Source organism: Saccopteryx leptura, unplaced genomic scaffold, assembly GCF_036850995.1.
Source record: "Saccopteryx leptura isolate mSacLep1 unplaced genomic scaffold, mSacLep1_pri_phased_curated manual_scaffold_93, whole genome shotgun sequence".
Lineage (NCBI taxonomy): Eukaryota > Metazoa > Chordata > Mammalia > Chiroptera > Emballonuridae > Saccopteryx > Saccopteryx leptura.
In genome coordinates, this window is record NW_027095774.1 from 34,120 (window position 1) to 51,477 (window position 17,358).

A 17,358-nucleotide genomic window follows, 5' to 3' on the forward strand; every position below is an offset into this window, starting at 1 on the left:
ACAGGGACAAGTCATATGTGTACAAAGGGGCAGCAGAACCAAATGGAGATGTACAAGCTCGAAAAAATTTAAGGCAAATGTTACTCCTGTCACAGGGAGTCGATCAAGCAGATTTGTGCATTTCAATGAAAATATATGAAATATTTGTCAAAATAATTAACATCAGTAAAAATCAGAACACACAGCTTATAAAATGCCTACACAGGTTTGGCAGAAAGAGACCCAAGTGCACCGCCAGGCTCCTGGGACAGTCGGACACAGGGACAGCCACCTGGAGAGCAAGTCTCTGCAGGAGCAGCGGCCACATCGGCTTCGGTAGCAGTTCCGCAACCTGGGACGTGTCAGGTGAACAATTCTGGGCGAGAGGAATCGCTGGACCTGGGGCACCTTTGCTTGTCCTCGATGCCTCCTGCGGACACTCCTCAGGAAGCTCTGGGTCAGCTGGAGGTGGGCATTTGGGCCACGAGAGCCCTAGAGACACAGACAGAAGGTGGTGATAGGGACGCTGGGCTCACTCAAAGGAGAAGGCTCCGGGAAAGAGAGAACCTCCCCCTCGGGGTCTGGAATCTGGCTGTCTGAGCCCCCACAGCGATTTCAGAAGCCGCTGACTAGGTAGAAAAAGAAGCTCTGTCCCCAGTGGTCAGACACTTGATGCCTCCAAATCTATCTCTTTTATGGTCTGGCCAAACCGTCCCCCACACAGCTCTGTGGCAGCTGGAGGAGCAGATGTGGGGCTCCCCTTCCTCCCGCCCAGCACAGCCAGGTTCTGTGGGCCCGACCTGGTGGCTGAGAGTACGGTTGGGGGACTGTAGACAGGACCAGGGGGAGAGGCTGTGTCTTGACTTTCCGCTTTGGTCTTGAAGGTTCAGTAAACTGTTGGTCCCAAGGCTGCCCTGGAGCTGGTGCTGTGGACTCCCAGGACATGCTGGGTTTGTCAGAGAACGCTGTGTAGCTGAGGACATCGCTGCTCCCAGAACACCTCCTGAAGGCCCCCCCTCCTGGTCTGGGTGCCCCGAGACGCTGCCGAAGGACTTGCTCCCGGCAGGGCAGAGCTGGCAGGTCAGGGGGCTCCCTGGGAAGGGGCTCTGGCCCAGTCTGGAGGCAGGTGGATGGGATGGATGTGAGCAGCCTGTCCCTCTGCGGGTGGCAGGGTCCCTACCCAGCCAGGAGGCACGTGCGGCAGCAGAACTGAATGAAGAGCTTTCGCTCACAGAGCCGGTTGGACTTCACCATCTCGCAGAACGTCTCATTGGCTGGGGCCCCCAAGAGAGAAAGGGCATGTGACAGACTTGGGGACCTGTTTGGTTGTTCTGACCACCCCACGGTGCTGGCCCCGGTGGTGTTCCAGGCCAAGGGGTCACAGGAGGAGGGAGAGCGGCAGCCAGGTCTGCCCTCACGGCCATCCCTGTGACCTGTGACTCTCCGGGCATGGCAGGGGTGGCACATGGCATGAAGGGGCTCCTGCTGGGTCTGGGAGACAAGGATTCAGGGAGCCTGGGGGGTTGGGGGTCAGAACTTCTGGGCTGTGCCAGTGGGGCCTCAGTGCCATGTGAACCTCAGTCCAGGTGCCTGTGCTAAGGGTGGGGGGCTCAGGAGGGAGACCAGGGAGGCAGGGGACGGCCTAGAAGGGGCAGGCAGAGGAGAGTCATGCAGACCAGCTGGCCCTGCTCTTGGATTTCGAGACCCTCCTGTGAGCACCTCATTGTCCTACCTGAGCACGTGACTTCCTACACAGGGAACTTCCTGGCCTTTGAAGCATTTTCTCCAAAAGGATTTCAGGTCTCCCTGAGTTCCTGCTTTCACAGCACACCCTGGTCCCCCCATCTACTGAGAGAACCAGGGCTCTCCCACGCCACTGAGGTGGCTCCTCCCTTGACCCTCGAGTGTGAGCTCCGGTCAGGCACAGACCCTCAGGCCTCCTGACTTGACCTCCAAGGTCAGGCCTCTCCGAATGGAAGTCACCACATGCAGGCCCCTTGGGGTTGAAGGCATGAGAGTGGAACAGTACAAGGACAAAATCATTTCTAAAAGGCACTCAACAAACCAATCACCAGTAGCTGGGTTGTGGCAGCAGTGTGTCTGGTCAACCTGAGTGGCCTGAAGGGGAGGGAGGGAGACTTGAGGAGGCCTGGGGGGGGCAGGAGGGCAAAGGAGGGGAAGCGTGTCTGCTCAGAGGGCTGCCTTTTCCATGTGTTCTTTTCCATCCCCTTGTGACCCAAAGCCAGTGGGCTTACTCCTCCGAGGGCAATCCGCAGGTAATGTGGGGCAGGGTGCACCTGTTACTCGCGAGAGCTCACCGTTGCTACAGGTGTGGTTGGTGATGCACGAGGTCCCCAGCTGCGTGAAGCCCTGCTTACATCGGCTACAGTTTCTGCTGGAACCCTCACAGCTCAGGCAGTTCTCATCACACCTGTGCAGGGACACGTGTTCCCGCTGCCAAACAGAAAGGAGGCCCACCCTCTCCAGGCCCCTGTCCTCCAGACCCCTTCCCCTCACTGTGGCCGTGTCTCCTGCGATGGGCTCACACCCTGGCCAAGCGTCTGCACACCCTTCCTCCTGACCGCTCTCTTCCCCGGGCCGGTGAGGACAGTCTGTCCACAGAGCAGAGCATGCTCAAGGCTGACAGGCCCCGGCCTCCAAGGCTCCATATCTGTCACCTGGACATCCCTATGCACTTGCGGGCTCTGGACGATGCTCCTCCAGGTATGTGACAAAGCTGATTTGGGAGCTGGCCTGGCGACTGCTGCTGCCCACCAGACTGACCTTCCTGGGTGGTGCTGTGGCCTCTTGTCCGGAGTGGGAGCAGGGGTGAGGGGGGATGTCCTGCTCTGGGGCCACATCTGGGCCAGGGCTCCACCTGATGCCTTTTCTGAGCTGAGCTCCCGGGGACTGGTCTCCCCAGCACACAGGTCCACTGCCCGCTTCCTGTCCTACTGTGTGGATGCATCCTGACCGTGGCACAGCTGGGGGCCCCAGGGCTCTGCTACTGGGGTGTGAGCACCTCCAAGCAAGTACCTGGGTCTGCTTCCTGCCCTGTCCCAGGTACACAGTGCCTGGCACACAGGAGGTGCACCTTGCCTGCAGGCGTCCCCTGCTCTGAGAACAGTTTCTGCTTGCCCACCTCAGGGGCAAGATGGCCTAGAAGGGGTGGGGCAGAGGAGAGTCATGCAGACCAGCTGGCCCTGCGCTTGGCTGGTCTGCTGCACAGCAGTCCCCCAGCTCCAGGCAAGGGGACTGCCCACCTCGGCCCTCTCACCACCCCTCAGCGGGCACAGGCACCACCGTTCCGGGAGGTTTGAGTCTGTCCAGGAAGACCGTCGATGGGCACGTACCTTCTTCACACTTTGTGGGGCAGACCCGGCATCTCCTCTGGGTAGTAGCCCTCACCACAGGCCTGCACACACTTCCAGTCCTGGAAGTGGAAGTCTGTGGCACAGTGAATACACTCTTCTTTGCTGGGTCCTGTGGGAAAAGCAGCAGCTATCAGGGACTGCCTGCCCACCTTGTGTCCCAGGCCTGCTGGAGGGTCTCTGAGAGTGACTGCTGCTCATCTGTCCCCTGGCCACCACCACAGCTGGACTTCAGGTGCCCGCTGTGTGTCTGCACTTGGCTCTCCTCACTTGCTCCTGGGAGGTCAGCCCACCCCTCACAGCTGGGGACATGGAGGCCTGAGCCCCACGTCCCCCCAATCTGACTCATGCTGGTAGCCATGATTCCACAGCCTTCCTTTCCCACCAGACTAGGCCACATGTGGCTCCATGACCAGACATGTGGCCACACCAAATGGACATGTACTGTGAGCCCACGATACACACACAGACTGGACTTCAGAGCCTCAGCAGAAGAGATAGTCGTTTTTTTACATTGATGATATATTCAAACAACAGCATTTCAGATATGTAGGGTTAATTATGATATTATATTAGCATGATTTTCCCCTGCTTTTCTAGAAAACTTATAATGCACCCTATTTCTGTTGGACAGAACCGTGTACATGACAGAGAGATGGAAAGATGACATCTGGTGGGAAAGGTGTGGACAGGTGTTTGGTACAGATGACAGGACAGAGAAGAAATGAGTGGGGCTCCTGGGGAGGGCGTGGTGGCTGAGGACAGGTGCTTCTGACAGAGCGCACACTGGACATGAAGCATGGAAATGGGGTCCCTGTCCCCGAGCCTGCTGTGGGTAGATACACACGTCCCAGGATCTCAGAAAGAACCCAGGCAGGCGGGCATGGGGAGGAGGGCAGACATCCAGACACCGTAGGTCTGCTGGTACAAACCCTGCGGTGACAGAGGGGCTGCAGTGAGGGAGAGCCAGCAGAGCCTGGACACTGTCAGCCACCAGCCATCCGGAGCGACAGGAAAGGAACAGTGAATGGAAATACTGACAGCAAAAGCATTAGCACAGCACAGGCCTGAGGTTTACGGATTCAAGTGTCTGTGACATTTGACTGAGTGACGTCAGCAATGCTCTTCAGTCAACCTGGGCCAGGCACCCACCAAGTCTCAGAAACAAAGAATAAGAAAGAGACAAAAAGGCCACAGGCAGCCCTGGCCAGTTGGCTCAGTGGTAGAGCAACAGCCTGGCATGTGGAAGTCCCGTGTTCAATTCCCGGTCAGTGCACACAGGAGAAGCGCCCATCTGCTTCTCCACCCTTACCCCTCTCTTTTCTTTCTCTCTCTTCCCCACCCGCAGCCAAGGCTCCATTGGAGCAAAGTTGGCCCGGGCGCTGAGGACGGCCCCATGGCCTCCACCTCAGGTGCTAGAATGGCTCCAGTTGCAACAGAGCAATGCCCCAGATGGGCAGAGCATCACCCCCTGGTGGGCATGCCAGGTAGATCCTGGTCAGGCATATGTGGGAGTCTGTCTCCCTGCCTCCCTGCTTCTCATTTCAGAAAAATACAATAATAATAATAATAATAATAATAATAATAATAATAATAATAAAGGCCACAGGGTAAACAGCTGGGAGCAGCCACTGTGCTCCTTGTGCTGGGCCCAGCTCTGTGGGGCTTCCAGGGGGGCCCAGAAGGGATGTCTCCTCCTGGCTGCAAGGGTTCCAGGGTGCCCACTGCTGGAGAGCATGGCCTACAGCCACGTGGGGTCACATGTCCACAGCAGGAGAGGCACCCATCATGCCCCATCTCCCAGGACCTGGGCTACAGCAACTGTGACCTAGCAGACACCTGATTCTCGATGGTGAGCAGCAACGAGCTCCACCTAACTGGTGATTCTCAGAACAAGGACGACAGTGCTGGGTGAGGAAGGAGACTTGGGAGAAGACAGCTGGGAACACATCTGAGCCCACAGACTCTGGACACGTTCCCACACCCAAGTGCAAATGACTCGCAGCACGAAGCCTAATAAAGCAAAGGCATTCTCACTGTTCTACGTAAACACGGTGCCTGGGAGACATCTGTGCTGTCATCTCGGTGGGGAATTTTAAGACATAAACTTTCTTATGGAAGTAGTTTTCTCTGTGACTAAAGTGTTCACAGTAAGCAAAGACAGGTACACAGAACGAGGGCACTGTTTTAAAGCCTCCTTCCCTTCAGCACCTGAATCACCCTCGTCTCTGAGTCTACAGCGTCGCGTCCAGGACTGTGCCTTCTTGTGCAAGCACAGAGCTGCAGACAGGCCCGCTCACGAGCAGTCCGCAGCCTGCTCAGCTGGGAAACCCAGGCTGATCATTCTAAGAGCACCCCAGTGGCCCTGGCTGGATAGAAGGTCAACCCGGCATGCCAAAGGTCACAGGTTCAATCTCCAGTCAGAACACCTATAAGCAACCAATGATCACACAACTAAAATCGAACTAAGTAAAATCAGTTGACTTTTCTCTCTCTCCCTCACTTCCCACTCCCTCCCCCCTCTCAATTCAATGAAAGCAAATTCTTTAATTCTTTTTATCAATTTTAGAAGGAGAGGAAGGGAGAGAGAAAGAACAGGAATATCGATCTGGTCCAGTATCTTCCCTGACCAGGAACCAAACCGGCAACCTCTGTACTTTGGGACAATGTTCTAACCAACCTAGCGACCCAGCCTGGGATACAAAATTTTTTTTAAAGTATGACATTCTGACTTTTCTTTTTTAGCTTGTAAAATTGTAATACTGTCGGTAACATAAAATCTTTTTAATTGTACAGCTCAGTGGTATTAGGTACATTCACATGTTGTGCAACCATCATCACCATCCATCCATTCATCATCCCCAGACAGACATTTTCATCTTACCAAACTCAAACTTCACACCTGTAAACAGTAACCTATCCCCCCTCCCTCCTGCCCCTGCCAGGGCCTCTGTGACTTTACCGCTACAAACCCCTGGCCTACTGAGGAATCCTAAGGCCTTCTTGGTTTGAAGAGGGTTCGGCCACCCCCCTGCGTCACCCAGGTCCCGGGACGGCGCGGCACAGCGAAACCTAGGTCTGTGCGGCTATGAACTCACGCACACAGGTGCGGCAGGTGTGGTGGCAGTCCCCACACTTGACCAGCTCGGAATCGAAGTAGGTGCCCGGCTCACAGTCAGGGACGCAGCTGCCCCATGCAACGCTGTCGGAGGGGGGAAAAAGGCAGATTTTGACATCCTTTCTGAATTCTAATTAAATGAAGATTTGCCCTCAAGGTCTTTCATGAGAGAAAATGCAAGTAGCTGAAGCCCAGCTCTCTGAGTTGACAAAGGTTCTGAGCCGACATAAGCAGAAAAGCGGTTCTGATTCTGGCGGAGGTCCGGCTGGGAGGGTTGTCCTGGGCCCGAGAGCAGGACCATTGCCAGCAGGTGGCTGGCGGGACCCGGGTCCATCTCCGAAGCCCCAGGGCCCGGGTCCTGGTGCAGACAGCCAGGTCCTCCCATTCGCTCCTGGTCTGTGATGGCTTCTCCTCACTGGCACTAACCAAACCTGAACCCGACCCAAGAGGAGGACTTGAGCGTGTGAGGGCCACCCCTGGTGACAGGTGGGCAGTCTCACTGTCTCCAAGCCCTCTGCAATCTTAACAACACTTACAAAACCCGGATGGGCCTCTGTCCTTCACCATAAACTTGAACTCAAATCCCCTCCCGGGACCCGGCAGGACCTGCCTCGGTGGCTCCCCTTCTCCTCTCACACCTCCATGGTCAAGGCTTAGGGAGGAGACTGTCGCTGGGCCGTCCACTCCAGGTCCTTTCCCCGCCATGTCCTAGCTGTGCAACCAGACCCAGACCCCAGAAAAGTCCACTGACCTCTCTGAGTCCCCATCTCCTCTCCTGTTTGTTGGGATAATCATGGCTCCTGCACAGCAGTGCTGTTTTCGGGGCTAAATGAGCAAATACTCTTAAGATGTTGGTGAGAGTCTGGCACCGGGCAGTGTGAATACACACCAGACACTCTGCTTCTTCACTCCCAAGAGCACACTGTGCTCGATGCACATGCTGTGAGTGCACCTGACACTCGACACGTGGGACTGGTGTCCTGGGTGCGTCAGACACACGGAATCCTGCATGAGGGATATGGCGGGGGTAACCATGGACAGCAGACACCCAGGGCCTTCCTGCTCACAGAACCAGGGCTGCTGTGACTGGCAGTTCCATCCAGTCCTTAAACGCACATTCTTCCTGCACATCAGCCCTCAGAGCTGGGTGGCAGGAGACGCAGCTCTAATGGGGCAGCAATGACTTGGAGCCTCGGCTCATGAGGACGCTGGGCAATAAAAGGGAGCTTCCTGTGGGTTACGGCCGGCGATAAAACCCCTGCTTCCATCTGCGTGGCTGTGTTTTCTCCCTGCAACACTGTTCATCTGGGGGCGGTTGGCGTCCTCTCCTCCAGAACCCAGGGGCACAGAGAGGAGGCCCCAGGACCCTGCAGCAGTTCCCCAGTGGGGGTGTGTCCCACTGACTTGGAACCATGGAGCTTCCCTGACACCTTCAGTTTCCAGCCTGGGGTCGAGGAGCACTGGCCGGAGGAGACATCACAGCTGCAGCTCCCAGGCCTCCTGCTGTGGCCACCTCAGTGTCCCCTCTGTCTCCTGGGGAACTGGTTCTTCAATGCATCCTGTCACTGCCGCAACCCTGCCTCGTGCACCTAACAGGGTTAGAGGACAGCAGGCGTGCACATGGCCTTGGGGGCCTGCTTCTCTCCTGCCCTCAACCAGGTCAGAAAAGAGGGTCGACCCATGAATGCTGCTGCAGCAGCTACGTGCTCCTTGAGGCAACTTCCTCTCCCGGCAGAAACAGGAGTGATGTTGATGCCCATGTCAGAGGCGTTGTGGAAACCAGACATGGGTGTGCAGCTCCTCCTCACACCCTCCACCAAGAAACCCCTCTGCCGGTGCCCTCAGCCTGGATGACAGGGAGGCCGGCAGGGAGGGCCTGGGCCTGGCACAGCCTCCTCCTCCTCCCTGGGGGCCTTCCAGAAATGCAGAGTCCTGGGCTACAGTCAGAGATGCCTGGTCAGGATCTGCATTTTCACAACAGCCTCGGTGACTCGGGGGCACTCCGTGGGGTGAGAAGCACTGTTCTCATCAACCTTCCCCCCAACTCTGTCTCCTTTGTGTGACCCCAGTCAGTTCTTCTGAGCTTCCTTCCCAGTCTGTCCCCAGTGCCTCCCTCCAAGCTGCCCCTGCCACATCCACAGTTGCCCATCCCCACACACGCAGGCCCTGGGTCCCAGACGGGCTGCCACGGCAGGCTGACCCTGTGGCAAATCATTTATCGCCCAACACAGCTCATCCCATCTCATCTTCCCAAGGCAGGGTGGCTCCACGCCCCCGTTTTACCAGAGGAAACAAAGATGTGATTTCAAGAGACTTTCCTGGAGGCGTGTGGACGGCAGGTGGACACTTCCCTTTAACACGCAGAGCCTGTTTCCGGACTGCGGGAGGGTCCATGGCGTCATTCCAAGCGGTTACTTGGAGGAACAGGTAATGAGCATTTGGTTGCAGTAAATGCAGTTTGGCTGCATTTAATGGGCTAAACAAACATTTCAAAGTATTCTGATAAAAATCGTGACCCCAGTACAATGTTTTTAAAGAGGATGTGTGTTGCGCTTGATAGAAGAGAGACAACAACAAGTCTGATTTGGACAGACTCTTCATCTTTACCCTGAAAGGCTTCTGAAAATTTGCCTTTCTGTGAGAATTTGCAAAAACACAGCAAATTGTTGAGTGGAAACGAGAGAGAGAGGTGACAGAAACGGGAAGGAGCAGAACTCCGTGTCTCACCTGAACCCCTCCTGGCAGACAGTACACTTCTCCGCGTCACCCATGCACCTCTTACAGCTTGCGTGGCACTTCAGGCATTTTTTCTGACCTGAAGGAAGAGACGAGAAGGGAAATGGGAGAATGCCGGCACGTCAGACCTGGGCCCACGGGGCTCCTGTCCCCAGCGGGGCTGACAGAGCAGCCGTCACCGGGCGTCAGCTCCAGGACAGATGATGCAGGAATCAGGCAGCCACGTTAGGACCACAAGCCCTGTGTCAGATGTCAGGGCTCTTAGATCTTTTTTCTGCAATAAACCAAAGTCCACAGACAATGTGGGGGGCCCTGTCCAGAGGACACAAGCTCGGTTCTGCTAACTTCAACAGGACAGAAGCCAGTTCCTGGCTGACTGAGCAGAGATGACTCAGGGCCTTTGCACACATGACAGGGTGGAGCCTGAGGGTGCCCCTGAGCCCCCCACCAGCATCCTCCAGGGGTCTTTACTGAACACTCAGTGACCGTGGACATAGACACACACAATCACCACAGCAGAACGGTGGCTTCTTTCACCTTGTTTAGGAATGACCCTCCATCCACTTGACCCAGACGCTCTCTCTGTCTCTTCCCGGGGAACCGAGTTGATGAAACACCGAGTGATGTCCTGGGCCCCAGAGTCCTCCACCTCTGCCCACTTCCTGAGACTGGCAGAGCTACCCACCTGGCTTCCCTGCTCTGAGTTCAAGACCCACCTGTGTCATCATTAGTCATGGGCTTTTTGTCACCTTTCAGCAATGTCCCCTCATGGCCCCTCTGAGGGGTGTGGTCACTGTGTGCCGAGTGCACCACAAACACTAGCCTCTTTAGCCAGCGGGCGGCACCGCATTTCTGGGGGGCTGCAAACTGTCTGTCTTCACTCACACCCACTGCAGCCCAGGAAGTCTTCCTAAGAGGGCCCTTCACCCAGTTTCGACCATCAAGTCCACAAGTGGGAGCCGATGACCCATCCGCCACCCCCACCTGCCTGTGCAAGCACTCTGCCAACACACCCAGGGCTGCAGGGGGAGACAGTGCAGGGCAGGCGGCAGGGCACCCCGGAGGCCTTCCTGTTTTGATGTCTGAAGTCCCTGATGTCTGATGTCAGTCATTGCTGACCTGAGAGCCGCTGGCCTGAGCTGTCTCTCTGCCTGTCCTCAGTAACAGAAGTTGACTTTCAGAAGTGAGATTCCACAAACCAGCAGGTTCATGTCAGCATCAGTGCACCTGCTCTGACCACGTCTGTGTGAGACTGTCCAGGAGCGCCCGGTCTGAAGGCTCTATGTCACCATTGCACCATCCCTCCCCTGGTCAGAGTTCTTTCTCAGAGGGATGGGTGCACAGAGAGCAGAGGGCAGGAAAGTCCCACCAGAGGAGGGAACCACAGCCCAGGGAAGGGTAGACTCATCATTTCAATGCCCAACAACATACAATTACCTTTATGAGCATAAGACCCGGCAGGACAGAGGGTCACGCAGGTGTTCATCTCCTGATGGTGGTAGAACCCGCGGCGGCAAGACAGGCACTGGGTTGGACCCCTGCCTGAGCACATCTCACATCCCCTGTGGCACCGGCAACAGCGTCTAGGTGCTGTGTCCCCGAAGTAGCCCAAGGGGCACATGCTCACGCACTTCCTGGAGGACCAGGAGCAGAGAGGGCCTTTGCAACACTCTGCCAACACGTCATTCACCCCCTTCCCCAACCGCAGCAGCACAAGTGCCACAGCCAGTTGAGACCAGCCAGGGAAGAACAGAAGACTGCAGGGGATCATAGCTGTCCTCTCTGCCCCCCCTTCCAGAACACAGAGGCCCGGGATGGGGGTGGGGTCGAAGGTTGAAGGTAAAGCCATCCCTGGGAAGGCAGAAGCTGGGAACCCTGCCCTTTACACATCGCCCTAGGGAAGCACCATGTGACTGTGCAGGTACTGTGAAGACTTCGAATTTCGAATTTCAGAAGATTCAGCTCCAGCAAATACCTGCCTCCTGCCTTTGGCCTGGGGTCTCCTGGCCAGTGAGTGGTCTGCAGCATGACTGCCTCTGCCCAGCACAGGGGAGCAGCTGTGTCTGACTTCCATGACGGGGTGAAGTCATGCCTGCACCTGCCACACCCCTCTGCCTACACCCTGGTGGGAGTGTACCCTCCATGCATGCCCACACCTCTGCCTACACCCTGGTGGGAGTGTGCCCCCCATGCATGCCCACCCCTCTGCCTACACCCTGGTGGGAGTGTGCCCCCCATGCATGCCCACACCCCTCTGCCTACACCCTGGTGGGAGTGTACCCCCATGCATGCCCACACCCCTGCCTACACCCTGGTGGGAGTGTACCCCCCATGCATGCCCACACACCCTTGCCTACACCCTGGTGGGAGTGTGCCCCCCATGCATGCCCACACCCCTCTGCCTACACCCTGGTGGGAGTGTGCCCCCCATGCATGCCCACACCTCTGCCTACACCCTGGTGGGAGTGTGCCCCCCATGCATGCCCACACCTCTGCCTACACCCGGGTGGGAGTGTGCCCCCCATGCATGCCCACCCCTCTGTCTACACCCTGGTGGGAGTGTGCCCCTCATGCATGCCCACACCCCTCTGCCTACACCCTGGTGGGAGTGTGCCCCCATGCATGCCCACACCCCTCTGCCTACACCCTGGTGGGAGTGTGCCCCCATGGATGCCCACACCCCTCTGCCTACACCCTGGTGGGAGTGTACCCCCATGCATGCCCACACCCCTGCCTACACCCTGGTGGGAGTGTGCCCCCCATGCATGCCCACACCCCTCTGCCTACACCCTGGTGGGAGTGTGCCCCCCATGCATGCCCACCCTTCTGCCTACACCCTGGTGGGAGTGTGCCCCCATGTATGCCCACACACCCCGGCCTACACCCTGGTGGGAGTGTGCCCCCCATGCATGCCCACCCCTCTGCCTACACCCTGGTGGGAGTGTGCCCCCATGCATGCCCACATTCTGCCTACACCCTGGTGGGAGTATGCCCCCCATGCATGCCCACACCCCTCTGCCTACACCCTGGTGGGAGTGTACCCCCATGCATGCCCACACCCCTGCCTACACCCTGGTGGGAGTGTGCCCCCCATGCATGCCCACCCCTCTGTCTACACCCGGTGGGAGTGTGCCCCCCATGCATGCCCACATTCTGCCTACACCCTGGTGGGAGTGTGCCCCCCATGCATGCCCACACCCTGCCTACACCCTGGTGGGAGTGTGCCCCCCATGCATGCCCACCCCTCTGCCTACACCCTGGTGGGAGTGTGCCCCCCATGCATGCCCACACCCCTCTGCCTACACCCTGGTGGGAGTGTGCCCCCCTGCATGCCCACACCTCTCTGCCTACACCCTGGTGGGAGTGTGCCCCCATGCATGCCCACACCCCTCTGCCTACACCCTGGTGGGAGTGTGCCCCCCATGCATGCCCACAGCCCTCTGCCTACACCCTGGTGGGAGTGTGCCCCCCATGCATGCCCACCCTTCTGCCTACACCCTGGTGGGAGTGTGCCCCCATGCATGCCCACACCCCTCTGCCTACACCCTGGTGGGAGTGTGCCCCCCATACATGCCCACACCCCTCTGCCTACACCCTGGTGGGAGTGTGCCCCCCATGCATGCCCACCCTTCTGCCTACACCCTGGTGGGAGTGTGCCCCCATGTATGCCCACACACCCCGGCCTACACCCTGGTGGGAGTGTACCCCCATGCATGCCCACACCCCTGCCTACACCCTGGTGGGAGTGTGCCCCCCATGCATGCCCACCCCTCTGTCTACACCCGGGTGGGAGTGTGCCCCCCATGCATGCCCACATTCTGCCTACACCCTGGTGGGAGTGTGCCCCCCATGCATGCCCACCCCTCTGCCTACACCCTGGTGGGAGTGTGCCCCCATGCATGCCCACATTCTGCCTACACCCTGGTGGGAGTGTGCCCCCCATGCATGCCCACACCCTGCCTACACCCTGGTGGGAGTGTGCCCCCCATGCATTCCCACACCTCTGCCTGGGCACTCAGGCAGAGGAGCCCCCTGATGTTTAGAGCAGTTCTGGCCCTAAAAGGACATCTGTGTGCAGCTCCCCAGTGGTCAGCCTTACCATGCTTAGTATGGAACAAAATAGAGAAGTTTACGACCACCAAGGTCACCATGACACAGCTCCTGGTTCCTGTCATGGACACAAACTGCTTGTGTGATGAGGATAAACCAGCTACTAAAACTGATGAAATTTCAGAGTGGTGAAGCTCACTGGGATTCCCTTTCTGGGGCACTGCATGAATTCCTAGCAGGTGCCAGTTGTGGGGCAGAGAACAGCTCTACACAGGCCCCTGTGTGGTGCCTGCCCTGCAGGCTCCCGACATGCAGACAGGCCCCAGCCCATACCTGCTGGTCTTGGCGCTGCCCAGGACACAGTTCAAGCACTGGTCTGCGTTGGGGCCGTCACAGCCCTTGTCCCCACACTCTGGGTGGCACACACCTTAAAGAAACAAGCACTTCCTTTCAGCTATAGAGACACTTTCTGGGTCCAGTGCAGTCCCCAAAGACCCTGCATCGGGGTCAGAAGAAGTTCTCTAGACAGTGGTGGGCCTGCGGTCTGGACGACCTCAAGGGAATGGTGGCCCCAGCTCAGGGTCCGTGTCTGAGGGTCTGACCCTCTAGGTAGAACAGCAGTGGCAGGTGGGAACCCAGATCTGTGGCGAGAGGAATGCTGTGCGAGGCCAGAAGAGAGGCTGGTGGGGGCAGGTGAGCCTGCGTTACACGATGCTGGACCAGCCAGCCGTCACATCTGCATCCGGAAGGCAAAGCAACGTCACGGGGGTGTTGAAGGCGTTTGGGCCGCTGCCGGAAGCACTGCTGACCCCACAGGAAACAGCGGGAAAGACGGGCGGGGGGCCAGGCTGGATGTCCACGTGCCCGCGATCGAGGGTGTGGCGGGCCCCTTTCAGCCATCCTCCCTGTGGCCCTCCCTGTCTCCCTCTGGTTAACTCTGGGGCCAGGCATTGCTGTAAAGTGATGGGGACACAGCAGGAGCTCACTGGACACCAGCAGCCTCACACTCTGGGGGCTTCCCTCTCACATGTCACAGGGAGAGCCCGGTATGAGCACCAGTCACCAGAGGCATGTCCAGACGTGGCCTCTTCCCCCTGGCCTGACACATGTGACAGCATGCCGAGGCTGACACAGTGGGGGAGAGGCTGCCCCACCGACCATCCCTCTCCCCCTCCTCCAGGACACGGCTCAGGAAAGCCTGCCGGCTGGGAGGGCCCCATGGGCCATTCTGAAGGCTTTTGACACTTTAGAAAGAACAAAAGAAACTTCCATCAGGTTTTAGTCATGGGGGAGGTGGGAGTAAGTTCAGAGCAAAGAGGAAGTGATCTGCTGGCCACTGGCCCCACACGGGACAGACGGCAAGACAAAAGTCCCCCTTCTCTGTGCCCACAATGGTCTCTGCTGAGCTACATAAAGCCCTCTTCCTGCCTCTGCGCGGCCTCCAGCCTTTCCCAGTGTCAAGCCAGTTTATTTTGCTTCCCTCCCTGAACGTTAGCTGTTGTTGGTATTTCTAATGTTTTAACTGTGGGTCCCACTGTGAACCCCTTTTAAGCCGAGTTCATCCCTGAAGACGAGCTGGACTGCACCTCCTGGTCTGGGTGGGAATGGAGTGGCATTGCCTGGTACTCAGCCCACCGGGGGCCCAAAGCTCGATACATGTCACTGAGCCCTGCTCCCGGCCTGGCCCTGGCTTCCAGCTGTTTGCTGTTTGAAGACAGTTCCCATTTGATTTGATTCTTGTCCACATCATCCCAGTCCATTCACGGGGTTCACCTCAGGAATCCTGCCCCCTTTCACTGTTTGGGCTGAAAACATAAGAACTTGGCTACCAGGCTCTGGGCTTCTCAGCCTGCCAGCCAGCTGTGGCCTTGCAGATGCGTGGCCTCCTTCTGAAGTGACCTCTCGCTGAGCCCAGAGAGTAACACATCAGTCTCACTTGATAAAGTTATTGGCCTCAATCTTAAGGCGACCTGGGAGGACAGGGAGGGGAGAGACTCTCACTCTTTCTTGGCCCAGAAAGGAACATCATGTGGGCAAGATCTGGTCTAGAACAGTCACAACAGTGGACTGAAACTGGGAAAATGTAGGTGTCCTCCCTCCGCTCACTGAATATTCTAGAACGTCCCAGCCCAGGATGGCCCTGGGGAAGGGCCTGGAGCAGTGTTTCCAGCTGCTGGTTCCCAAGTGCTGACTCCCCTCTCCTCCCCATGGGGCCTCTATGCAGGGGAGAGGTGCATCAGTGACACTGAGGGGCCAGGCAAGGCCGGGTCCATCCAACAGCATGACCAGCAGAGCACTGACAAGGCGTCCAGGTGACTGGCCGTGTCCAGTCCCCTGGGAAGGTCAGTGAGCCTCTGCCTGTGCAGGGATGTTTAGCTGACACCTGTGAGCACCTTCCCTAGTGTGGATCTCTACTTGAATTATCTCCAAAAGCCCAACATCAAGACACAACTCTGGGAAGCGTTTGGAATTAAACCCACCTGGCTGGCTGTCCTCGTCCACACCTCCTGGCGTCAGGAACGCCTGTGGTTTGCTGTGCCCCATCCTCGGGTGAGCACAGGTCACCCTGCAGCACGGTCCTTACATCTCCCTTCCCCTCTCCCGCTGGAGGGACGTTTCCAGAGACCCAGAGCCCCCTGGCTCACTGCCTGAGGCCCCACACACGAGGGACCCGGGTCATGTGCTGAACCTGAGGGCTGACCGCTGACTTCCCTCGACAGGCAGATTTGAAAATGCTCCCTGAGATCATCAGAGGGGCCAACCCAGGATGAACGACTCAGGAATGAGGGTTACAAAGCAACTGGGGTCTTGGGGGCTTGGCCATGACCGCTCAGAACAATCTCTTCAGGAACATGGTTTGTAAGTATCACTGGGTTTCTCGCCCTTCATGCCATTCAGAAAAAGTGCACAGACTACCACGAGGCCACTGAGGGTTCTCGGCATCTCAGCCGGCCCGCTGCGGCCACTGCCCATCTTCCCTGCTGGACCCCCAGGTCCTCCCATCCCTTAGCAGCACCCTCAAAGTTGGATATCAACACCCTCATTTACTTCCAGAACCCCGGACTCTACAAAGACCTCGGATTTCCAACTCCTCTGCCCCCAGTTCCCAATGGCGGCCCCTTCCCAGCACAGCTGTCCTGCCACCAGGGACACCTGACATGCCCACAGGGGCCCTGATTCTCTTATCAGAGTCGTGCTCACCACCGTCTGGGACCGTTACTCTCACGGTGCCTGGGCTTTCCTCTCACCAGGTGCCCTGCTGCTGGACTTGGGGTTAAGCCCCTCACCGCCAGGGACCAGCTCTCCGCATGTTCCAGAAACCTCCCTGAAGTCCACTCCATCTCTGTGCCGAGCTCTGCACGAGTTGTCAGTCATCATCAGCCCACTTCACAATGACCCTTGACTCTTCTTTCCTTGGGCTTGTCTGAGAGAGCCAGGGGCAAGGGCCACCAGAGACACCACATCCTGCGTGCTTCTTACTGGGCATTGGATCTACCTGGCTGCCTCCTTCTCCCTGATTACCCCCTTCTTCCTCCGCCCTTCCTCCTCCTCCTCCTCTTCCCTCTTCTTCTTCCTCAAAGCCCTCTCCCCCTTTCCCCTGTCCACACCATCCTCTCTGGCTCTTCTGCCTGTTACTGGCTCGCCTGTCCCACTTGCCCTGAGAATACAGGGGATACCCTGAGCCTCAGGACCCATCTGAACACCACAGAGCCCCCCTCTATCTGCGGGGGCACTCAGGAGAGGCTCAGGGTCCTGGCTGCAGACCCGTCTCATATGGAGATTCCAGGACAGGTCAGCTCAGCATCAGCGGCAGATTTTACCATTAAAAAAAATCAGTCATTTATTAACAATTATGGAATCTCGCCAAGGCTTATAAATCACAGTGGGGAAACAGCAGATTAGTTCATATATAATTCAATGGTCCATTTTAAAGCAAAGGCAGAAGAAATTTAAAACAGAATCAACCATAATTTATGCCTGATATGCATGGGTGAAATGCTCCGCTGTGCCACCCACTCCTGAGCTGTGAGATGGCACGTGGCAGCGAGGGCACCCGCAGTCTCAGAGACCGCCCACCACTCATCAGGCAGCACGTGGCAGCGC

The 17,358-nt window shown here is 57.5% G+C and overlaps 1 protein-coding gene across 1 annotated transcript in view; it reads right to left on the reverse strand.

Annotated features, from left to right (window-relative positions):
• Positions 1–1,025: 1,025 nt before the first annotated feature.
• Positions 1,026–17,358, reverse strand: part of LOC136387127 (proprotein convertase subtilisin/kexin type 6-like) — a 29,623-nt gene continuing 13,290 nt past the window's right edge. Inside the window, 7 exon segments of the mRNA XM_066358187.1 lie at positions 1,026–1,253; positions 2,298–2,410; positions 3,333–3,462; positions 6,449–6,552; positions 9,196–9,283; positions 10,642–10,838; positions 13,588–13,681. Coding sequence (XP_066214284.1) covers positions 1,156–1,253; positions 2,298–2,410; positions 3,333–3,462; positions 6,449–6,552; positions 9,196–9,283; positions 10,642–10,838; positions 13,588–13,681 — 824 coding nt within the window. The 3' untranslated portion in view covers positions 1,026–1,155.